Source organism: Amphimedon queenslandica, unplaced genomic scaffold (genome assembly GCF_000090795.2).
Source record: "Amphimedon queenslandica unplaced genomic scaffold, v1.1 AMPQUscaffold_13350, whole genome shotgun sequence".
Lineage (NCBI taxonomy): Eukaryota > Metazoa > Porifera > Demospongiae > Haplosclerida > Niphatidae > Amphimedon > Amphimedon queenslandica.
In genome coordinates, this window is record NW_003546414.1 from 56,049 (window position 1) to 80,972 (window position 24,924).

The 24,924-nt window shown below is 36.8% G+C and overlaps 3 protein-coding genes across 3 annotated transcripts in view; 1 reads left to right on the forward strand and 2 right to left on the reverse strand.

Annotated features, from left to right (window-relative positions):
- Nucleotides 1-100: 100 nt before the first annotated feature.
- On the forward strand, nt 101-2,284 carry LOC109582848 (uncharacterized). Its single transcript, XM_019997849.1, has 2 exons — nt 101-603; nt 718-2,284. The coding sequence occupies exons 1-2, from the start codon at nt 121-123 to the stop codon at nt 2,191-2,193; spliced, it is 1,959 nt and encodes a 652-aa protein (XP_019853408.1). The 5' UTR covers nt 101-120; the 3' UTR covers nt 2,194-2,284.
- LOC105313132 (hemicentin-1-like) lies at nt 2,158-19,258 on the reverse strand. Its single transcript, XM_019997848.1, has 34 exons — nt 19,131-19,258; nt 18,731-19,024; nt 18,128-18,421; nt 17,641-17,958; nt 17,173-17,496; nt 16,726-17,019; nt 16,343-16,645; nt 15,274-15,576; nt 14,707-15,039; nt 13,374-13,664; nt 12,847-13,131; nt 12,237-12,539; nt 11,340-11,867; nt 10,791-11,099; nt 9,664-10,065; nt 9,165-9,461; nt 8,637-8,960; nt 8,159-8,515; nt 7,375-7,731; nt 7,159-7,287; nt 6,811-7,092; nt 6,667-6,761; nt 6,528-6,604; nt 6,203-6,357; nt 5,889-6,148; nt 5,662-5,793; nt 5,510-5,604; nt 5,107-5,437; nt 4,987-5,050; nt 4,861-4,940; nt 4,516-4,640; nt 3,729-3,994; nt 3,617-3,683; nt 2,158-3,551 (listed from the first exon to the last, which is right to left on the reverse strand). Exons 1-34 carry the CDS (start codon nt 19,198-19,200, stop codon nt 2,447-2,449), a joined length of 9,249 nt encoding a protein of 3,082 aa, XP_019853407.1. The 5' UTR covers nt 19,201-19,258; the 3' UTR covers nt 2,158-2,446.
- Nucleotides 19,259-19,474: 216 nt separating this feature from the next.
- The window catches only part of LOC109582845 (hemicentin-1-like), a 22,700-nt gene continuing 17,250 nt past the window's right edge, over nt 19,475-24,924 (reverse strand). Inside the window, exons 27-39 of the mRNA XM_019997841.1 lie at nt 24,888-24,920; nt 24,776-24,837; nt 24,644-24,726; nt 24,434-24,591; nt 24,147-24,379; nt 23,129-23,266; nt 22,878-22,972; nt 22,277-22,634; nt 21,545-21,694; nt 21,217-21,359; nt 20,614-20,858; nt 20,498-20,561; nt 19,475-20,328 (exon numbers count right to left, since the gene is read on the reverse strand). Of these exons, the coding sequence (XP_019853400.1) occupies nt 19,542-20,328; nt 20,498-20,561; nt 20,614-20,858; nt 21,217-21,359; nt 21,545-21,694; nt 22,277-22,634; nt 22,878-22,972; nt 23,129-23,266; nt 24,147-24,379; nt 24,434-24,591; nt 24,644-24,726; nt 24,776-24,837; nt 24,888-24,920 (2,549 nt within the window). The 3' untranslated portion in view covers nt 19,475-19,541. The remainder of the gene's footprint in view (nt 20,329-20,497; nt 20,562-20,613; nt 20,859-21,216; nt 21,360-21,544; nt 21,695-22,276; nt 22,635-22,877; nt 22,973-23,128; nt 23,267-24,146; nt 24,380-24,433; nt 24,592-24,643; nt 24,727-24,775; nt 24,838-24,887; nt 24,921-24,924) is intronic.

The window sequence follows — 24,924 nt, forward strand, 5'->3', positions numbered from 1 at the left end:
AGAAAATGAGCAAAAATCCAGGATTGACCTTCATGTCTTATATAATCTGATCTACCCACTAAGTGACATTATTCATAGCTTATACCATGTGACCACAATCAGTATCTGGCCGGATCCATCATGACTATCACATTCATGACTGTTTCATTGTTCCTTCTGTTTTATTTTCTTCCTGTTGGATTAGCAGCTCGAAACAGCAAACAATCTCCTCCTCTTTTACCTGTTGAGAGAGCCAACTACACACTTCAAGGACTACTGGAGTACTACTGGATGACTGACCCTGTCTACAAACAAATCCAGTTCTTTTTTGCATGTGGGCAGATTGGGGGAGGTGGCTCTCCTTATGTATGGAACAAGTGTAGCTGCTATTCCACTAAATCCTGCATCGACTGCTACAGGTGGTGGGATGCTGTAGCACTTGAGTCTATTGCAACTTTTGGCGTATACACTGACTCAAAAGATTACTCCACCATTCCGGAAGTGGTCTTCAGGCATTCTCCCTATAATTCAAAGTGGGATGCTACGTCTACTTATTACTGCACTTTTGTCGATGACTTTGCTTGGTATGGTATTGCTTATCTAAGGATCTATGAATGGCTAAAGGTCAGTTGATTTTTTAACATGTTACAATTATTATCTACCGGTATTATAGATCTAATTAGAATTATTAGTGCTTAAAAAATACTAAAAATAAAAAATGCATCTATCATCCTTTAGGCTCCTGTTTGGTTGGAAAGAACTACTCTACTCTTTGAATGGCTGTGGAAGTATGGTTGGGATCAAACTTGTGGTGGCTTCTGGTGGAATCTCTGTGACACTCAGCATTACAAAGATTCAATAACAATTGTAGAAATGATGCACCTCACTTCAAAACTAGCCTATCTCTTTCCTAAAAATGATACTTACTTGTTAAAGGCAGAGAAAGTGTGGAACTGGTTCTTTAGTTTTGATGATGGATATGGTTTAATGAGTGACAAGTATTTAGTATCAACTGGTGCTATTCCAGAGAAATGCTGCAATTCTTCATCAAAGGATCCCTTAACTAAATGTTATAACTCAAAGATATCAGGCACTTCATATAATCAAGGACTACTGATGAGTTCAGCAGCTTACCTGTACAGGAGGACTGGTAACAAGACCTATCTACTAGTAGGAATGAGAGCATTAGAAGCTATACTGAGCAACTATACTACAGATGAAGGTATTCTTATTGATGAACCTAGAAGCTACCAAACTTACAACAATGAGCAATGTTGGGGTGGTATATCAGACCCTGGTGGTGACTATTACTCATTCCAAGGCATCTTCATGCTTCACTTAAGCTACTTCATTGACTTACTGAGAGAGAATGGCAGTTTACCTGATGACACACTAGAGAGAGTAAAGAGCTTTGTATCTAAGACAAGTGATGCAGCTTGGACTCGATCAGCAGTCTGGGCTCCATTCACAGAGGAAGATGTATGCAACACAAACCCAAAGAAACTAACAAGTAAATATCCCAAGTTCCACTGGTGGTGGGGAATGAACAATACTGAGCAGATTATACCTCCAAGCCCAAGAATATTCTTTCATAAAATGGAGCTCCGTTGCTATACTCTAGTAAACAACTCTCAGCTCTGGCAGGGAGAAGTCATCGACGAAGGAACTTGCATGGTAAAATGTCTTTACAACAAAACCTGCGCTAAGTATCTCTTCCAGACGTACGAGGATAAAGTGCAAGGCCTCAATTGCTGGCTCTGGACATACAATCGAACTGATCATATTTGTAATAAAAGTGACTCTGATTTCACTGCTGGCTTTAAGAGGCCAGTGGGTGCTTCTTGTGCTGGTCATTGTAATAATAGTACACCAATCAATACATCAAATGGTGGAGTGTGCTACTGTGATTCACAGTGTCCTAAACACCTTGACTGCTGTCTGGATTATGCTGATCTATGCCTACCTCAAGATACTGTTCCATCTTGCAAAGGACAGTGCTCTCAAAATGTTTCCCAGCCTATAAGAGGTGGTGGATACTGCTGGTGTATGGATGGCTGTCTTGGGTATACTGATAATAATAGTGATGGTAGCTGTTGTCCTGATTATCACAAAAACTGTCTCAATATTACTATGCCCACTTGTCTGGATGCTCGCTCCCAAGGATCTGCATTCAACCTGTTTATTGCTCATCTAAAGCTTTCAAAAATTAACTAAATATTTAAGTAAACATAAACATAAAAACAACAATAATTTTCTTGTAATAATAATGATAATTTATCCCGAAGAGGGACATTTTCGTGTGCATGATTATTATTAGTAATAAAAATCTGAGAAAAAGGGAAAGAAAGTACAAAAATAGTGAAAAACATAATGAGGGATTTACACATAAAAATATTTTGTTTTACTAATAATAATAATAATATGTAAATTTGCATGTTCCTTCATTGTAATTAGTTACTGTGCTCATTCAAAGTTCTGATACTTGCTCATCTCTGATCAAAAGAGACCCATCATGACCAGAGAGTCCTTGAGATTGAGAGAGGCTCGAAGATCCATTCGAAAGTGTAAAACCATTTATAGCGTTAAGATCAAGCGTCACAGTTTGGGCGGGCTCATCCGTACTAGTACTTTGTGAAAGAAGCTCGGTCTCGTCTGGAGGTCTTGAAGAGCGAGAGGTAGTCCTGTGGAGGCTCTGTCGGAGAGGGTTCTTAAAAGTCGAGCATTTCCCGGGACCTTCTTCAATGTCTCCCAAATCATCTCTCTCTTCATCGTCCTCTTCTTGCGACTGTGAGGAGGGTGGGTTTGGATTAGGGAACGAGAAAGTCGTCTCGTGTAGCGACTGAGTATCGGAAACAAGTGACATCACGTCTCCTAAATCATCAAGCGGATTCATAAAGGTCCTGTCTTCATCTTCGTCATCAATCGAACGGAATCTTAGTCTCTCCTTCAGCTCTTCAACGACAGGCTGACTAGAAGCAAATTCACTGGAAATAAGATCTTTGGTAATGTAAGGTGAGCTGGACTTTCCCTTAGCGGCACTGTACACATTCCTGTACAGTGTTCCCTTACCTCCTCCGATTCCACCTGCTTTTCTACCGTAATTATTTGATGCGTTTGTTTTCTGTGTCGTACGAGAGGTCGAAGGTCCGACTGATGAAGAGGCCTCTGTGGATTTAGTAGCTTCTTTTCTTAATATCCATCTCTTCCATATGTTACGAGCATTGGGAGAGAGTACAACGTAGAGTAGGAAAATAAAGAACCCTTGGAACACGGTAAATATCGTGAAGATGGAATTAAAAATGATTCTGACTGGCGTAGAGCCAATGGCTGACGAAGCAAGGACGCCAAAACCCCAACCTAAACCAAAAAGGACCGAGACGGTGAAAGCTACACGGCATTGCTTTTTGATTTCAGCTTTACGGTTCTTTTTCTTGGCTTCACTGAATTTGGAGCTGGCGCTCTTTTTGATGAGACTGATCATGATGATAAAGAATATAGTGTAGTTGAATATGTAGATGACAGAGAAAGGAAGGAGGATACCAATGTAGAGCGGGAACCCCGAGGGGCCACAACTGAAAAGAAAAAAAAACAAATAATAATAATAATAATATTGATAAATATACAGTACATGACGTACTAGTGAGGATGAATGTAGTGATCGGAATCTGGGACAAAACAAAATAGAACAACAAAGAGTGGAGCAACTAAAGAAAAAATAATAAATTGTTAACTTAAAATCAAGTTCTTACTCCAGCCGATAATTGCAGTCTTTAGTATGAATCTCTGTATCTTTGGACCCAGGACTATAACGAGTTTTATAAACAGGTCAACCGACTCTGCCGCCATTATAAAGAAAACGGCGAGAAAGAAGTAATGAACTAGCGCGCCAATGATCCCACAGACTGGTTTCGTTAGTCTGTCCCCTTGAGCTGCTATAATGAATGTGAAGTATAAGCCAAGGAGAGCAAATGAGAGGTGAATGAGGAGTTGACTGGCTTCCGAGTTACGTAGCTTCCTGAAAAATTAGGAGAATTTTAAAAGGGTATTATAAATTTTGTAAAAAATCTAATATTGATCGGAATCAGCTCAAACTTTCTACACAGCATAAGAACATGTACATGTATCAGGAAATGTCATAAAAATTGAGAATTCTTTACTTTTCATTTTTGGCGAAATTTGGCCCGAGACCATGTACTATAGTACAGGGACTTTTACTCGATTTTAGAGTAACTTAAAAAATTCGTAAAAAATCTAAACTTAACCGGAATCAGCTCAAACTTTCTACACAGCATAAGAACATGTACATGTATCAGGAAATGTTATAAAAATTGAGAATTCTCTACTTTTAATTTTTGGCAAAATTTGGCCCGAGATCATGTACTATAGTACAGGAGCTTTTATTTGATTTTGGAGCTCATTAAAAAATTCGTAAAAAATTCAATTTTGATTGGAATCAATTTAAACTTAAGTTCAAGTGATAATATAATGCAATTTTATGCGTGTAATATAATCTGAGTATCATCATTATCAACTTACGGAGTTCCTAGGTAAGTTATAAGAGTCACTATGAGACATATAATAGATACAGTGAGGCCAATGTATGTTAAGTACTGAAATACTTCAGCCTCTGCAGCTGTGGGCGGTTCTTCGGCAGCAACATCCTAGCAAATAATTAATAAATGCCTAATAAATTAACCAAATAATAAAATAATAATAAATAATAATAATAAATGCCTTAATAAATTAATTTATTAATAATAATAAATAAATAAATAAATAATTTAATAATTAATAAATTAACAAATGCCTTCTGTTACATTTTAAAGATTTATTACTCTAACATTCTTAACGTTAAATATTTTAAATTTTTAAAAAACTTACCAGCAATATTGCAAAGCTAGTCAAGTGGTCGCAGCTGCAGATATTCCCTCCTACTAGCGAACAACCATCACTAGACCACTCTACACAAAACACTTAATAACTAATAATCAAACCAGACACACCCACCATTATTTTCTGTGTCCCAGAACCGACACACAGGAATACGGCTCCCATCAGCAGGTGGAGTGAACTACAAAAATAACAAAAATATAATAATAAAGAGAGAGGGAGAATAGAGGAACTTACATTAGGAAACATCAATTGTATGGGTTCTGCTAAATTAGACACATCTTGATCAGGTAAAGTAAAGTCAAGTACAGGTGTACCAACAGTACTCCCGTCATCTTCATTTGGAATAAACAAACTATCACTCGTGAAAACCGAAAAAACAAACGGATTGTCACGATTATCTCTAAGAAACCCATCTGGTAACATGACAGTAGCGTTTGACGTTGAGTTGTGGCTGGAAGAGATGGAGGAGTTAAGAAAGCTGCCTGTCATGATGGCCATCCTGTCTCGAAGAATCGTCGTATTTGCTGGAAGAGTGTTTGTAATGTTAAATAATGACCTTAACATTCTATGAAAATGAGAGGGAAGGAGGGGGAGAAAAAAAGAGAATTAAAAATTCATAAATTAGAAGCGTTTTTACTTTTCGGACGAATCGCTTGTCCTCTGAGCTATAACAAGCTCCTGTCGACTAACTCCTTGGATGTTATTAAATACATTCATGGTAGTATTAACAAGCTAGAGGAAGAAAAAAAGAACAAAGATAAAGTATATAATTATTAAATGATGACTTACTGTATCATTACTGATGACATCGTCTACAACAGAATTAATGGCAGTGGCAGAAACTGTGACACCAGCAGAATCAATCTTATCAATATTGCCCGTAATATTATCAAGACCGTTTAGTAATTCGGAAGAAGATAGCTATAAATTAAAATTAAAAATGAATGCATAAAATAAGACTGGTTAGATGTAACAGTATATGTTTACAATCAATAAAGCACATGAATACTTCTTACATTAGCTAGTCTACACAACTGTCTTGTAGTCACAGAGAAATTGCAAGGTTGAATATTTGGCCTCTCCCAAGCAGCACCTGTTATTAAATTCCCTCCGCAATTTCTCGTAGCAAGAAGGACTGTAGACGACAGCTGGAAATCACAAGGACAGCTGACGTTTTGAACTCTACCAAACAATATCTCAGGCCATTCTATTATGAGCCTAAGAGCTGGGTCACCATCAGGAGAAGGAATATCAGTATTGTCAGGGGGACAATAATCTGGAAGAGTAATATAAGGAAAAGGATAATGATGAGAGAGAGAGAGACACTTACTGAATCTTCTTACTCCCTGATTATCGCTGATCTCCAAATGATGTCCAAACTTACTCACACGGTCTTCAACGTTCCGTCGGAGGATATCATTTGGAGTGTCCTCTTGAAGTCTAATAGTTATCTTGATGGGCACTGTAATATTAGTGGTTCTATTTCTGTTGGAAGAAGAAAATGCTGAAATTGCCCTAATAAAATCTCCAATTTGCTTTATTAGCATGCTCAATATCATGAGTATACAGGTTTGTCAATATAAAAATGCTACAATCATAAAATTAGGTGATATATAGGAGAAAGAGGTCCAAGTATTACATGTACATGTACTTACAAAGGAATGCCATTCCTGACTATAAAGAAGAAGGTTGAATTAGAACCAATTTCTTCACCAGCAATACCACTGTTTATCTGTTTGATAAATAAAATAAAACAAAATAAATTGATAAATAGAAATAAAAATTGTCCCTTACTGTATTGACAATGGTATCAGCAGCAGAAGTTATGTTAACCCCTTCTCTTAAGCTTGAAACTTGAACTGTTAGATTAGCAATATACTCAATCACATCTACAATGACACACAAATAAATATACATAAATTATAAAACAAAGCTTACCATTTATATTAACCAGTACAGTTTCACTGGCTACAACACCAACAGCATTGCTTGCTACACAATGGTAGTTGCCTCTGTCTTCAAGCCTTATTTCTTGTATAACGTACTCATTAGGAGATGGACCAAGGGAGCCCTCGACAAATACACCATCCCTGTACCATCGGATGGAAGGATTTGGAAGACCCTCAGCAGAGCAACGGAGGGTCACTGGTTTAAAAAGAGCTACAAATATGTCCACTGACGTTACACTTAGGAATCTTGGAGCAATTTCAGATTCAGTTCCTATAAGAAGAGAAAAAGAGAGAGGGGGAGGAGATCAAATTAATTCAATGCCATAGGTTTACTAACTTATTTCACAAGTATCACCGCTGTAGACTGCTTGACCGACACGTCCACATATACAATAAAACCCTCTCTCAAGGTTGTTACATGTTCCGCCATTTTGACACGGGGAGGACTCGCAGTAATTTTCAACAGCTGGAATTTAAAAATAAATTTATTATTTTAGTCAGCTTCTTTCTCATTCTATTTTCTACTTTTATGTGTACATGTACATGTACTTACGGACATTAATGATGAGATTATTGGGTGGATCAAGTAGAGAACGCCCTCCAATGTTCTCTGCTTGACAAGCATACAGTCCGCTGTCATCTCTCGCATTAGCATTGGTAATAGTGAGTATACTGATCACAGCAGTACCATTCGGATGTATGACATCAGGTCTTATTGTCTCGTTCAAGTCCTGTGGAACGAATGCCACGCGCGGTTTAAAGTTCAAAATAGCATCATTGTAAAACCAAATGATACCAGGCTTGGGGATGCCGTCAGCCGTACAACTCATTGTAATGTTGATGACTTCATCTAATTGAGTTTTTGTTTTATTAAAAATCATACCAGTACTATTGCCCAGAAGGGCTGGAACTAAATGAATGAGCACAAGAATAAATACATAAGTAATGGTATAGGGTATAGTATTATACATTTACACGTACTTGTGTCATGAAATTTTTAGAGCAACTTTTAAAATTCATAAAAAATTCAAATTTGATCAAAATTGGCTCAGACTTTCTACACAACATAAAAACATGTATATGTATCAAGAAAAAATTATAAAAGTGAAAATTTTTTCTTTTCATTTTTGGTGAAATTTGGCCTAAGACCATGTACTGTAGTACAGGGACTTTGGCCTGATTTTTGAGCAACTTTAAAATTCAAAAAAATCCAATTGTATTTAAAATCAATTCACACTTTCTACACAACATAAGAACATATGTTATATAAAACAAAAGTAGTACTAATTAATAAATCCAATACTCCTATACATACATATATACCGTCATTCACTTACCAATAACTTTTAATAAATGACTATCACTACTCATACCAGCTGGATTGGACACACTAAGTGCAAACGTGCCATAATCTTCAACTTGAGCATCTTGTATCGTCAGAGTCGTTAGATTATGATCAAAAGTGAAATTGTATCTCTGATAACGCTGAGAATCCACACAGGTTGCATTTTCCATTTCGGCACATGTTACGTTTAGAATCATTGGCCTTGATTGTACGTCATTGATACTAGTAAAGGACCAGATGATGTCATCAAGGGAGACAGGAGGAGAGGCTCGCGTTATATTAAATGATATTATTATTTCGGAACCTTTTTCTACTGACTCTTTGTTCATGCCAACGACAGTCGGAGGAACTACAAAGAGAAAAGAGAGGATCCAGAGAAATAGAATATGAGAAGAATGGGGTATGTACATGTACATGTAAAGCAAGCGATAATATACAGTAAAACAATTAAAAATTATTCATACCCATACCTTGTATAGTGAGTCTACTGATAGCAATTCTATTCACACCAATATTGTTACGGACTTCATTTTCCGATGAACAAGTATACACTGCCTCGTCACTTTTATTAACATTACTAATATTCAACACACTGGTCACATTAAAAAGCAGCCCGCCCATTGAATTATTAGTAGTTATGACATATTTGCCGTTATTACTGCTGGCCAGTGCCCGTGAACCAATAGACCATGTGACGGTGGGACGTGGGTTACCGGTGACTATACATGTAAGTGTAGCAGTAAAGGTCTCGTTTATGATAGTGTGACTGGGGAGTGATAAGACTTTGGAAGGATCTAATATAACAATGAGAAAGTGAAAGAGGAAAGAATCACTTGTTACTAAATATAAGGAGCTCACTCTACATTTATGACGAGTAATATTTACTAACAATAATTATAATAATTATAATTGAATTTAACAATACAGTAATTATAATGTGTACAGAATACTGATACATGTACATACACACGTGTGACAGCCTATTCTTATAAACTTACATAGTACAGTCAACATTGCTTCATTAGACTCAGCAGAGCCAGGACTATAAAGTGTGTTATTACCGACACAGTGATATCTACCAGAGTTTGTTAAATAATTAACACTAGCAATGTTCAGTACTGATGTCGTTTGATTGTACGTATAAGTGAATTGAATTGAGTGGTCATCTACCAGTGTACCATCGTGATACCAGGTGATGTTTGGAGCCGGTACACCGGTTACAGTACAATTGAGGGAACAGGAGTCACCACTGGTACACTGGGTGGACTGTGGGTGAGTTGATATACTGGGATATACTGAGAGAGAGAGAAGAATGAGTATATAATGATAATAATAATAATAATTGTAAAGTGATTGATAATAATAGTAATGATTAATGGTATGAACATCAAGTATTTCCATTTACGTCTTTCCGCTAATCTTTTATAATAACAAACAATAAATAATAATAACAATAACAATAATAAATTATAATAAATAATAACATAAAATGCTTACGTTGTACTTGGACTTGAACAGAATAGGTATCAGGCTCCATCAAGTTATACTCATTAGTCAAAGTGCAGGTGTATACTCCAGCATCAAACGCATTGATATCTCTTATACTCAATCTACCATACTCCATTGCAGAAGGAACTGTGTTATCAGATATACTAAACCTCTCCATTATATATGTCCTGGTAATACCCTCGACGAGAGGGAGGTACTCTGTATAGCCGGTTCTAGCTGTATCGTTATCGATGACAAACCTTATCTCAAATAGAAGGACTCCACTGGCATTTGTGAATGTCCAGGAGACATTTTGAAGAGGAGATCCATCAGCAAAGCAATCCAAGGGTACAACAGAGTCTGTGACTGTAATTACAGGACTTCGAGTGGAACGGATTATTTCAGGTAGGGCTGAAATAAGAGAGAGAGAGGGAGAGAGAGAGAGAAAGGGAGAGAGAAGAGAGAAAGAGGATGAGAGAATACACATGATTTACACAAAGACAACATAGCCGTGTGTCCCTAATCACATTAATTAGTAAAGTATAATTACATTTATTGTCGCCCAGACATTGATCCTGCCATGGAGTAGGATAAGAGGATAATTCTTACTCTAATTTTATAAGGTGTAGTTCTATTATCATTACCACTATTCACAAACACGTAAAATACTACACTATCATTACAATTTATATTTTCATTAACCTAAAGAATGTCTACTACTGTAGTACAACACTATAGACCACAATTGTGCTCAAAATAACTACATGCATGGTACAAATTATTGGGAGAAATATAATAGGCACATAAGTGAAATAACAAGCTAACAGATCCAATTTTTACCAGCACCAACACTATAGTATAAATTCCAAATTCTAATTGCTTCCTAAATAACTGTTAGTAAGAACACGTCATCATATCAGAGAAGCAAAAAAATAAATATAGGCTTGCATGTACATCTACTTGAACCACCATAAAGGAATCTTAGCATTTTTGCATTATAGGAAAAAATGACAGTCATTAAAAAATGTTTAGCTAGAAATCAACAGTAATTATTATTGGTATCTTTTATGTGTATACAGAGCAAAAGTGAATCTATATTTTCATTACAATATTAGTGTATAATTATAGGGGCTTACCCTGCACAGAGAGCTCTATAGTATGTCTGTCGGTTCCAGCAGGATTTGTAGCAGTGAGTTCATAATAGCCAGTATCATTAGTAGTGAGATTGAATAAAGTTAGGGACCTATGACTCTCCGAAAATTCGTAGTGATCCCCAGACCCTGTGATAATTTCTGATATGTCCAGGAACCGGTGTGTGAAAGACCAGGTAATGCCCTCGGGGGGCACGTCAGGCGATGCTAAGGAAATGTTAAAGTCTAGAGTTGTGCTGTGACCTCTAAACGCAATCTGAGTATCAGTTTGACTGGAGAAGACATACGGTTCAACTAGAAGAGGAAAAATAGATACAATACAATGTAATCCTTTTGATAATATAAAAGAGAAAGGAAATAGACGACTGTTCAAAAGACTTGTATAATAAAGAATAGGCTAGGGCATTGTATCAGATGTATACATGTACAAGAAAAAGAAATTTAATGAAAAGAAGAGATATGGGGAAAGAGAAATAAATGTAAGACAAGATGGGGAAGAGAAAAGGAAAGAGAGAGAGAGAGGGGTAGACTAACCTTGAACAACAAGATTAGCAGATACAGCCTCAGGCGTTCCAATGTCATTAGTTACATTATTAACAGCAACACAAGTATAAGACAACTCTTCAGACTTTAACAAAGAGCATAAAGTCAACCTGGAGACAGAGACGGGCCTACCATCATCCCTAGTCTCATTATAACTAGTAATATCAATACCACAAGACACTGGACACAGGGAACCATTAATCCTATCACACTCAACATTAGTATCATTACTAGATTCAACATTGCCTCTACAAACTGATGGGCCTCTATTCATAGGGCACTGATCAGTCAGATTCACTAATCTATTAGTATGACCTGATATTGAACTTAAGAATGAAGCTAACTCTCCATTTGTAAGGAATAGGTCACCATCGCCAATCCTATTAGTGATATTGAGTGGCCCCGGCACCCAGTAGAGGGTGGGTAGGGGAACACCAAAACTAGTGCATTCAATAGTAAAGGAGTCTGATTCATTCCTTGTGTATGTAGCCTGTGATAGGCGGAAGACTTGTGGTGGATCTAATGAACGAGAGAGGAGAGAGAGAGAGAGAGAGAGAGAGAGAGAGAAGGTTAAAGACACAAGAATTAGTTTGATAAACAACAGAAACATGAGGTAAATAAGCAAAGCAGGGAAAGAAAGGAAGTTATTGTCTGTTCATTGTGTCATTATATTCTTATGATAATAAACTGAGAGTATCTTAGATACACAAAATATACAATGATTATCATAATTCATCAACAGCAGACATCACCATATCCCTCACTCAAATGCAATACACCTGTATTAAAGTAATACCCAGCTTACATCTGGATTGTACGATCATCAAAATACATGTACATACACACACACACGCATACACCTCTTTAATAGATCCTACAGTAACTTACATTGGACAATCAATTCAACAGGATCACTTATAGCCATTAACTCCTCAGCTAACTGGTTTCTACTGACACAAGCATATTCTCCTCTATCACTGAAGACTGGGTTAGCAATATTAAGGACACTGCAGTTTTCATAAGTTGACTCTTGAATTGTAAAGCTTGTTCTGTTAGCTTCATCTATGATTGTGCCATTCTTCAGCCACTGTATGGATGGTAGTGGTATTCCTCCTGAGCAGCAACGGAAGGCAGCAGAAGTATTGACAAGGACAGTAGAAGAGGAAGGAGGACTAGAAATATATGGAGGAACTGAGAGAGAGAGAGAGAGATTAAGAAATGAAAGAATAATAAATGTAAGACAAATACACACAAAGCCTTCGTTATCACCTCACTCTCATTACACAAGTACATATCAGTAATAATAATGAATAGTAATAATAATAATAATAATAATAATAATAATAATAATAATAATAATAATAATAATAATAATAATAATAATAATGAATAGCAATAATAATAATAATAATAATAATAATAAATGATAATAATAATAATGAATAGCAATAATAATAATAATAATAATAATAATAAATGATAATAATAATAATAATACCTTGAACAAACAGGACAGATACAGCCGAATCAACCCCATGCACGTTATCAGCATGACAAGCATAAAGTCCTTGGTCAGTGAGACTAACGTTATGAACTATCAGTGTACTGTTTGAAGTATTGTTACCAATAATACTGTATTTAATGGAGTCTGGGGATATGTCAGTTCCATTGAATCTCCAGCTGGTGAAATGAACTGGCTCAGATACGCCAAGACAATGGAATGTAGCGTTGTTGCCTTCAATCGTATTGACTCTACCAGAGTTACTAGTGATGATGGGAGCAACTGGGAAGAGAAAGAGACAGAGACAGAGTGAGATAATTTTAAAAGAGAGACGTTGGAGGATTAAAGAAAAGAAAGATCCTATCATCCTAGCAGGGTTTCCCACAAAGCCTGCTAAGTGAGCACTTTATGAGCTGAAAAGCACTGCATGGCTTTTTGGGCAACTTTAAAAAAAATTAATAATAAATACCAATTTGATCAGAATCAGCTCAAACTTTCTACGTAACATGAAAACATTTTCTTACTTTCCACATCCAAAAACAAAGACTCGGTTCCATTCCCAATAATATTACTAGCGACCACACTATACTCCCCTTCATCGAAGGGCAGCGTCAGATTATAAATACTCAGAGATTCTCTCGAGTCGGAAAACATGTGCCTATCGTCTGAGAGAATCTCAGTACCATTGAGGAACCATTTGATGTCAATCGGAACGACGGCCGGGACGTCACGTGACACGGAGAAGACAAGGGTAATGTTTCTAGTGAGGACTCCAATTTCGGTTTGAGCCGAGACCCGATTGACCAGAGGAGATGCTAAATAAATAAACAAATAAATAAATAACATTCTATTTCATTTTATATATAAACAAGAAACTATATCTAAGATGAAATTAAATAACTCCAAACATGTATCGATGTAACATTGTATGCCATAATTACATACGTCTACTAGTATTCCTATTACAGCTAATAATATCCCTTCAGTCAGCCCACACTTTTCCTTGACCATAAGGCGTTGTGTACATGCACTTGAAACTAAAGACAACGCAATTCCTAACACTAGGAGAAGGTGTGGGAATTTGACTCTCATGAATGCCATAGCAACAGGACTAAATGGCCAAGCATGCTAATTCCTTCTCTCTCTCTCTTTCCATTGTCAGTGAACCAGAACAGGAAATTAACGATAATTTTTGTAATTATGCAACTTCCCATAGCTGTCTTTCTACTACGCTTTACTCAAAGACATGATTTCCAAGAAAAGATGTACATGTACATGCACCAACAATTTCATGCATGCAAATAGTAATAAGCAGCAAAGGAAGGGACAGGCCATACATAATGATAATGAGTAAACTTGTACAATATACTACAAGTCTGGTTTTATACTTGTTTTCATCAACTAGCTATACGGCATATAACAAGTACATGTACATGTACATGTACATGTAATTGTGTGGAGGAGTTAATCAAGAAAGAATTCTTGTTCTTGTTTCAGTCAATATTACACTAGGAGATGCCAATAGTTACAGTGATTCAACCAAATTGCATGAATAGTAACCACACACAAGACAATGGTATTACCACACAAAAAAGATAGAGAACATTATTAGTCAAACTGACTGACTGGGGGAGGAGATTAGGTTGCTATTTCTTTATTAGTACATAACACAATGCCAACAAATTCTGCAACAACATATCAACACTCATGTCCACTGCCATAATAATAGCAAGTAGACAATACCATTCTTGCATGGCAGTAGGTAAACCCTCAGTATAAATCAGTATACTCTAGTATAACTCAGTATACTCTAGTATAACTTAGTATATTTCAGTATAACTCAGTATATTAACTTACTTTGGACTAGTACACGGAGTGAGTGACTGGTTATGTTGAGCGGTTCCATTGGACCGGTCGCCCTATTAGCCGCTGTACATGTATAGTTACCGGTGTCACTCTCACCCACATCCGTCACTTGTAGCGTAGAGGAACTAATGACTCCGCCCTCTGGAGGCTCACTGGAACTGATAAAGGTGGTGAATTTGACAGAGTCTGAGAGGTCGGCGGAATCTGATCTAGACCATGAGATTGAGGGAGGAGGGAGGCCAAGGAAGTGACAAGAAATGTTGACGGTTTGGGACTGGTTGAATATACTGAACTCATCTGTACTGCTGGCTAATAACGGAGGCTCTATACAGAAAGAGAGAGAGAGAGAGGGAATAAAAATAGCAATAACACTGACAATTAGTACAGCAGCAATAACATTGCATTATAGTTATATATAATTGCCCTGCTATCTATAAACGAAGAACAATAAATATTAAGACTAAATTATACTAACAATAATACTTTTACTATAGTCGTTATATTATCAATAACAATAATATTGTTAGATGCTTTATAAATAATAGTCGCATGACTTACGATTGACGATAAGCTGAGCTGGGGTAGAGTTGCCGGAGGTAAGCGTAACAAGATCATTCTGAGCAAGACAAGTATAATCCTCAGCATCAGAGAAAGACAAATTAAGAAAAGTCAAAACACTCTCTCTTGTAAAGCCGTTCCTTATGGAGGTAATGCTAATAGAAGGAGAGGAGCTTACTGCCATGCTTCCTTTTAACCAAGTGATGTTTGGAGTAGGCGAACCAAAGGTTTGGCAAGAGAGAGAGACAGAGAAACCTCTGATACTGAGAGTGTCATTAGGACCCTGTGTTATTATAGGAGGGACTGAGGGGAGAGAGAGGGGGAGAGAGGGGGGAGAGAGAGGGGGAGAGAGGGGGGAGAGAGAGGGGGAGAGAGGGGGAGAGAGAGGAGAGAGAGAGAGAGGGGGGAGAGAGAGAGGGGGGGAGAGAAAGAGAGAGAGAGAGAGGAGAGAGAGGGAAGAGAGAGAGAGAGAGGGAGGAAGAGAGAGAGAGAGAGGGAGAGAGAGGAGAGAGAGAGAGAGAAGGTGACAAGAGAGACGAAAAAGGAAGAGAAACATAATAAGTGTGTCTGCGTATGGTTATATGCAAAACAAGGAAGTGAAATCTAATTATACAAATATTATATAACTAATTAATAGAATTAAAGGGCACAAATCTCTTATCATCGTACAAAAACATATTTACATATCTACACACATGCAGATACAAGTACAGATATACACACACATAAACACGCCTAGTTTAATGGAGGCAGTGCTGACCTTATAAAAGCAATTGCACAACTAGTAGCTTTGATAATAGTAACAAGGCATACAATTATCAGGACAGCAATGGTGTCACAATCAATACTGTTAATAGCCCAAATTAACACAAGATTATTATTAGATATCAACACCATACTAATGATATACACGTACATACATGTACACAATACATATTAAATGCATACATACATGTACATATACATCAATTCTCATTATGTGTGTATATGTACATGTACATAGTAATAGTACATAGTAATAGTACATAGTAATAGTACATTATATCTATATAGTATCCTGTAAGCTCACTTTGTACTTCTACATGTGCAGTGTTGTTCACAGTTCCGTGTACATTAGTTACAAGGCAAGTATAGTCACCAGTGTCCCCCATCGTTGCTTCACTGATACTCAATACACTGAAATACTCTCTCACTTCGGAGCCATTGAAAAACCCTACACTGAGTCTAGAGATGGAGAGGTTGAGAGGGTTGGAGTTAAAAAGCCATTGGACGCTGGGCTGGGGTTCTGAGGTGATGCTACAACGAAGCTCAGTACTGTTACCTTGAAGAACAATAGAGTCCGTTAAAAATGGAGAAACCAGGACAGGAGCAGCTAAAAGAGGGAAAGAGAAGCGATAAGATAAAAGGAAAAATAGAGAGAGGGGGGAAGTTAAATATTATTCATTACTTTACCTTCTATGTGAAGGTTTATTTCGCTAGAGTCTGTCCCTGCTTCGTTAACGACCATCACTGAGTAGAGCCCTTCATCTTGATGAGTCAGATCATTAATAGCTAAGCTGCGTCTATCCATTGAGTAGGCAAACCTGTCTGACAGGTTTGAGGATAGGGGAGTGCCTTGAAAGGACCAGAAGGTTCTCTCTGGTAGTACGTCTGGGGAAGCATCTTCTACTTGAAACCTTAGGGTAACCGAGGAACCAACTACACCGAGAACTGAAGGTCCATTAGGTAGAACCAACCGTGGTGGAACTATATGAATATTAATAATATTATTTGATATCAAGAAATGTAATGTAATTTAAATTCTTATAGTCTTTTCAAAACATTTCAAGTATTAGAAAGCATAACAAGACAGCACCTGCTTCATAATCATCCCTCCCTCTCTCTCTCTCTTTCTCTTACCTTGCACAAACACTTGAGTGGTAACATTTTCAGGAGAAGAGATCAAGTTATTAACATTGTTAACAGCAACACAAGTATAGCTTCCTTCACGAGCTGCTCTATCCGCATTAACAATAGCTAATTCAATGCTACGAATATACAGGTCAGACTCGTTTACAAAACTGGTCCTGGTTACAACGACATTGCCCCCAGACTCAAGATTACTGCCATTGAAATACCAGAACAGGGAAGGAGGTGGAATTCCAAACGAAGAGCAATTGAAGGTTGTTGAGAAAGACTGATTGACCCTCACTGTACTGTCTGATACACTAGTAGCAGGTGGATCTATACATGCAACAAAATAACAAATAATAATAAATAATAATAATATACATGTACATCTACATATATAGGAGAGGTAAGAAAGAAAGGGAGAGAAGGAGGGAGGGGAAAAGAGAGAGAGGAAAGTTAGGACAACAATTCACTTACATTGTACAATCACTTCAGCCTCCATTGATGTAGCTGATTCAAAGCTTTTAAGGTTGTTAGTTGCAGTACAAGTGTAGTTACCATCAGTAGACAATACAGAACCATTGAGTGTCAGTGTACTATGAGTGGTGAGGCTGCTGTGATCATAAACTGAGTTAGTGGTGTATCGAACAACTGAGTCCAACTCCGTCACATTGGTAATGTTCTTAGTCCAATAGACGTTTACTGGGGGAAAACCCCTCACGCTGCATCTAAGGTAGGCCACGCCTCCAGCGACAGGAGCAATATCGGACGGTTGTGAAGTGACCGAAGGTAAAACTGAGAGGGGGAGAAAGAAAGAAAAAAAGATGAAGGACAAAAGAGAAAGAAGACATGAAAGGATATTTGAAATGTGAAGGCAACTTGTATTATAGTAATTATGTATTACAGTACAAATTAGTAGCTGGTAAAAGAGGAAATGGTGCATAGTACTAGTATAGTCATTTACCCTGCACTCCTAGATCAACGGCAGTGGCATTAAGTGACCCAAACTGATTAGAAGCCCGACATATGTAGACGCCTGTGTTTGGAAACTCTAAGTCCTGGACAGTCAAAGACCCGAAATTAGATTCACCAAAGAGGCCAATCTGGTATTTCTCATTTGACGAGTTTATGACGAACGTATCGTTGAAGATCCATTCGATGGAAGGGGTTGGGTCTCCAGTCGCGAAACAAGGGAACGTGACGTTCTCTCTTTCGTGTTTATTCTGAGATGATGGAAGAGTTATAAAAGCAGGACGACCTATTAGTTAGAAGAGGAAAAGGGGAAGAGAGAAAACATGTAGTTACATGATTGTGCAATAATGGTAAGCAATTATAAGGTAATAAAATTATTAGAATGGAGGAGAGAGAGAGAGAGAGGAGAAAAAAAGAAGAAATACTGTTGAGGTGTTTGTATTTTGTGACTCTTGTTACAATGACACAAGATTAACAAGGCTGTCAATATTAGTACAAGGTGACAAAGCAGACAAGACAAAAAGAAAACAGCAAAAAAATCACAGAAGCAGCAGCATCAACATTATCATAATTATTATACTTTTTCGATGCTTACTTTTTATGTCCAGTGTGATAAAGGCAGAAGAAGACCCGTCTTCATTGGTAGCAGTAAGAGTATAAGTTCCTTCATTCTGTGACAAAGGGAGGCTGAGAGTTAGGGTCAGTCTGCTAGGAGAGAAAGAGAGAAAAGGATTAGTATTCTCGTCTATGATTTCGGTATTCAGGCCATTGTGATATGTCCAGGAGATGTTTGAAGGGAATACGGGAGGAGCAACGACAAAGGTAAGATTATGAGGCTCTGGGCTGACAGCCACTTGCTGACTGCCATCTAGAGGCGCCACTACAGGAGCTGTGATGATAGAAAACAAGAAAATATGTCAAAAAATAGCAACCAAGTGCAATAGATTGATTAGGGCAGTACAAAAATCATGTAGCTTTATCTTGTGGTAACTTACCAACTGCTATTGTCCTTCCTGCTAGTAAGAACGCAACCCCGGCCACAAGGTACAAGCAAGCCATGGCCATAAGGCAGAGCTTTCTTTGTCAGATACAAGACGTGCTTTTACTATTAGTGCTTTAGCTTTTGCAAGCTTTTATCATGACTCCTGCCAAGCGTGCATCCGACATCCCATTAGATATTAATGGGGATTAATAAACTACACCGGATCTAGACTTGTAAAAACTTTTCATAAAAATATATTAGACTATCATATAAAAATTATTTGTGTATCAAATAGGGTGAGGAAATTTATTATTAAAACCATGTCATTATCTTTTTTTGATACTCTAAATTATAAAATACATTTACGTTAAAGATTTCGTTTGCATATAAAAATATAAAATTGCATAGAAAAATCAATAAATTTTTATAACTCCGTTTCTTCATCCGGATCAGGTTGATCAATAGCACTGGAGTCAAGTTTCTCGTTACTAGCAAAAGCAACGGATGGGAATTTAGCAACAGGTAGATCAGTACCGGAATCTTCTGATCTGGCAGGACTGCTTAGTTCACTATCTAGTCTACCCAAATTAGCTTTGACGTCTTGAATTTCTTTTAGCGAGTGCACATAACCAGTCCTGTTGTCCTTTACGTAACCAGATGTCTTCTCTTTCTGTTTCTCTTTCGCCGATCGTTTTTTATTAGGGACGCTATAAATGTGATCGGTCATCTCTATATTCCCTGGATCTTTTTTCTCTGCGAGAGATTTAGCTAGGACAAAGCTCTCTGGGGTCATGGTCCCCCGTCTAGATCCTGGTTCATCATCTTGCTCAGTGTACTCCTGACATGTTATCTTATAGAAAACCCTCTTGAAGCAAACCCTCACTTCATACACCAAGAGACAATGGAGGACAAAGAAATGAAGTCCGAAAAGTGCACCGGTTATAATGAAGAGTGATTCGAAAATGATGTAAGTCGTTGTCTGAAGATCTGGAAGAGTTCTGAGCAGACCAAACAGCCAACCGGCCACGAATATGCCAAAGAGGATTAAATGTCGTCTTGCGGTTCCTCTGGGTCTCTTCCCAGTTGAGTCCTCTCCTCTTGTTATGAACCATCTTATAAGCATTAGAATACCGAGGGCAACTGCTATGATGGAAGCAAATGATAGTGGAAGAATCAGAGACATTACTGCAGTAATCTTATCTGGTCTGCAACTGAATAAGTGATAAGACAATAAAAGAGAAGGAGAAAGACAAGATGAAAAATTTATTGCATGTGTGTGTGTGTGTGTGTGTGTAAAATTAATGGCACTCAGTTATAAAAAAACAAAAATATGGCAGTCGAACAACATGACTCTGGCTGTTGATGCATAAAATAACTCACAGTTTGTCGTTGCTAGTTTGACTGTAAAATGGGGATAGCAAGCCAATATAGAACATGGGTGTAACTACAAATAAACATAACGATACAACAGGGCTACTCCAAACTTTAAAACTTACCCCAAGAAATGATCGAAATTATAATGGGGAAAGTTGATTTTAATCCAAGGAACACAACAGATACCATTTGTCCCAGTAAAGCTAATAGTGAGACTGAGAATGAATATTGAAATAAATAAGAAAAGACAATGCAGGCATTCTGTTGAGTCCTAGCATAGAGAGCACCAATGTACATGAGATAGAGGAGGAGGAGAGAAACACAGACATTGACGAGTAATTGAATTGGAGGCTTGATACGTAATTTCCTAGAATTAGAGAGGGAGAGAGAGAAAGAGAGAGAGAGAGAGAGAGAGAGGGAGAGAGAGAGAGAGAATTAATGTTGGAATTAAGAGTGTAAAGAGGACAGAAAGAGGAAGTGATAATAGTACAGACTAGCAAAATACCAAACATAGCAATTGAAACAGTAGCTCATGTACAGTCTGCATACACAGATGCATGCACGATACATGAGCACATTAGTTCAATAAATCTTAGTTATCAATCAAAACAAACAATATGAAATAAAAGAAAGAGTGAGTAAGAGAGATGGAAGGAAAGAAGGAGCAATTTAGTAGTACAAAAAATACTTGTATACAAACATGAAGATAATAGTGATACTATTACCTGGAAAATACGTGGACCAATAGACTCAGAGTGATACACAGTAATGAGACACCAACACAAATCATTGAGAGGATCTCTAGTACTTCTAAGACTTTAGAAGTAGCTGGAGGATTGCTTTGAGAACTAGGAGCTACAGTAGTTGGCTATAAAAGAAAAGAATAAAAAGGCAAAAATTTTATGTAAAATGTATAAGATTATTAAGCTAGGCCATGGGCTATACATAATCTTCAAAGAAAAGTACTACTTTTTGAATCAAGATGAGAATAACTCATAAATAAATAAATTAATTAATTAATAAATGGAAACATGTTGGAAATGCTCCTCTTACTTGAGCAAGTGCAAAATGAGTGAGATGGTTACAGAGACAGGTTATGGTGCCATTATGAGTCACTGTCTCACAGCCTTGGGCTGACCAATCACCTCTACCATCTCTTGCAGTGAAATCCCAATAAACACACGCAACCTGGGAACTATTCACCTATAACAACAACAACAACAACAACAACAACAACAACAATAATAATAATAATAATAATAATAATAGTAATAATAATCTGTTATATTTCTTGTTATCAATAATAATAATAGTAATAATAATAATAATAGTAATAACTAGAAAAATGTAAAAATTAAGGTGCTCAGCCCCTGAGCCATGCTTAATAATAATAATAATAATAATAATGAATTGTTAATTATTATGCATGTAATTGCAAAACATGTAGTCTTCATGGCTACAAGTAATATCCAAATAGCAAAATAATTGGCAGCAGCTGGTGTGTGAAGCAATAGTAATGTTACTATATTCAATAGCAAGCCAAGGTAAGGGGCTTTTCATATCAAAGCTGTCTTGTTTTTCTTTGCCAAAATATTTCAAATTCTTTGTAGCAGCAATAGAGGGTAATAATTTATGACAATCCTCTAATTTTTGAATGGGCATAGAATTTTTGAGCAAAGCTTTTCTTAACAATATTATACAGTGCAAAACTTACTACAATTAAACTTTGTTTTTATTTAATGTGGTCACTAAGATGCATGGTAAATTCAAGCTGCATAAACTCACCATTCCAAAGCTGATATTGACAGTTGTGGATAGATTAGTTAGCTTAACTCCACTAGCACTGGCAGCAAGAACTGAACTGCTCAGTGACATGGATTCTGACTCAAAAAGAACTGATGTCAGCCTTGAATTATAATAATAAGAAAAGAGAAGACGATTAATGAAATCATATCCGATCAATAGATCAGGAGGTAGTGATATGACAGGAGAGTCTTCCGATACAGAGAACTGAGAGCCAGAGTAGGAGGAAGTGGTGATGCTTTCGGCTGAGAGGACAAACAGGTTTGGCTGGTCTATGGTCCGGTTAGACTGATCAAGTAGAGACATGACTTCTGTTAGTCTTTCAAGACCAACAGTAATGCTATAATAATAATAATGGGAGAGAGAGAGAGAGAGAGAGAGAGAGAGAAAGGTGAAATAATTAAAGGTGAGGGAGTGATAGAATTTAAGGAAAGACAAGGAACAGTTATTATTGCTAGCATTACTGTCATTGTTTGAAATTAGTATTATTATTATTATTGCTACTGTTATTATATCATGCTGTTGTTATAAGTAGTTGACATTGATAGTATTATCATGTTGCTGTTAAAATGTTATTCCTTACCGTGATGAAATATTATACTGAGATTGTGCTTCACTGATGATGGATAGGTCAGCTCCTAACAGGCTGGTAACAACACCAACATAAGACAGAGTCAGCTATATATTAAAAAAAGATAAATAAAGTAAATAAAATTAATAAAAAATAGCATGAAAAAATTAAATGCGTTAAGGGGAATAAAATAAATATAAACTTAGTCAACTAATAGCTGCACTGCTGCACTAGAAGGACTGAGTTGCTGTTATATAGCTTACGTTATCATTGGATGGAATATCATGAATATATCTCTCTAGTGCTGATACAGCAATGGCTAGTTGAAGGGAAGAGAGTAAGTTAGGATTGCCTGACACTAAACTCTGCAATGACTGGATACTACTCTCAACTGTTGGCATCTAAAAATAACAAGAAATTAATATTAGGGCTGCATGTGGCCTAAATCATGAAATTTTAGATTTAATAGTATAGATCAAATATTCTGAAGCAAATTTCAATTTTGGTCAAAATCACAAGCTTACGTAGCATTAAAGCATGTATGTGTATCAGAAAATATAATAAAAATTTGGGGTGATTTTCAAGCCAAATTTTGAAAAAACTATGGGCTATAGTACAGGGTATTTTTCTGAAATTTGGTATTTTCTTAAAATGGCCGTAACTTGAAAAATTGAAGTCGGAATCAGCTCAAACTTTCTACGTAGCATAAGTACATCAATATGTATCAGAAAGTGTAATAAAAATTCGATGTGATTTCGGAGCCATTTTTGGAAAAAACCATGGGCTATAGTACAGGGTATTTTTCTGAAATTTGCCATTTTCTTAAAATGGCCGTAACTTGAAAAATTGAAGTCGGAATCAGCTCAAACTTTCTACGTAGCATAACTACATCAATATGTATCAAAAAATGCAATAAAAAGTGGGAGTGATTTTGGAGCCAATTTTTGGAAAAAACCATGGGCTATAGCCTTAGGTATTGTTCTGAAATTTGCCATTTTCTTAAAATGGCCGTAACTTGAAAAATTGAAGTTGGAATTAGCTCAAACTTTCTACGCAGCATAAGTACATCAATATGTATCAGAAAATGTAATAAAAATTGGGGGTGATTTCAGAGCCAATTTTTGGAAAAAACCATGGGCTATAGCACAGAAATTTTTTTCCAAATTTGGAGTTTTTAAAAAATGGCCATATATAAACTTGAAAAATTAATGTCAGAATCTGTTCAAACTTTCCTCTCTTTCTCTCTTTTTTTTCTCTCTCAATCCCACCCCTCTCTCTTACTTGTGTCACATTACATAAAGGCAGTACATCATCAGTAAATAAGTCACACTGTATAGTATTGGGCTCAGTCCAAGATGCTCCATTAGTGAAACTACCAGTACAAGCTCTTATAGCTACTGGTGAACCAGTCCCTAATGACAGACCACCACAAGGACAGTCTATTCTTAATGTACTCCCAATATTAACTTCTGACCAATTGAATGTTGAATTAGTAACTTCTGATTCACAACCATCTAACATGAAATATTAATGTATAATAGCTATGGTATGGAATATCATATACTTACCAAATCTTGTAATATTGTCAGTGACAGTGAAAGACGGATTAAAACTTGATCCTCTCAAATTAAAAAACTCGACTAATTCTTCTCTACATCTCAATGGACACCCTGACCCCTCCTCTGTTGCTATGACAACAGTAACTAGTATCGCTGCAGTACTTGAACTAACAAATAAAAAATAAAATAATCTTAACCCTCCCCTCTCTCTCTCCTTACTTGTCATTAGTATTGTGTAGTTGCACTGAGAAAATAGTTAGAGTGTCATTATAAATATTACTGCCTACAATATCCTGGTTCATCTGTACAATACAATACGATACATACAGGAGGTGAGTGAGTGTAGCTCACCATATTAACTAATAATTGATAATCTTGAGTAGAAGATACTGTCATGACATACTGGGCAACATCTATAAAAATAAATAAATAATAATAATACTTCTCCCCCTCCCTCTCTTACTATTGATAGTGACAAGAGCTGGTGTAGATGATACTGT

Excerpts from the sequence above, each read along its gene's own strand:
- LOC109582848 (XM_019997849.1), top strand. The coding sequence starts at position 121 with ATGACTATCACATTCATGACTGTTTCATTGTTCCTTCTGTTTTATTTT. Across the intron at positions 604-717 it reads GGATCTATGAATGGCTAAAG|GCTCCTGTTTGGTTGGAAAG; the intron begins GTCAGTTGATTT and ends ATCATCCTTTAG.
- LOC105313132 (XM_019997848.1), bottom strand. The coding sequence starts at position 19,200 with ATGGCCATGGCTTGCTTGTACCTTGTGGCCGGGGTTGCGTTCTTACTA. Across the intron at positions 13,132-13,373 it reads TTTGTTTTTGGATGTGGAAA|TTGCTCCCATCATCACTAGT; the intron begins GTAAGAAAATGT and ends TTCTCTTCCCAG. Across the intron at positions 4,941-4,986 it reads CTGGGACACAGAAAATAATG|AGTGGTCTAGTGATGGTTGT; the intron begins GTGGGTGTGTCT and ends TGTTTTGTGTAG.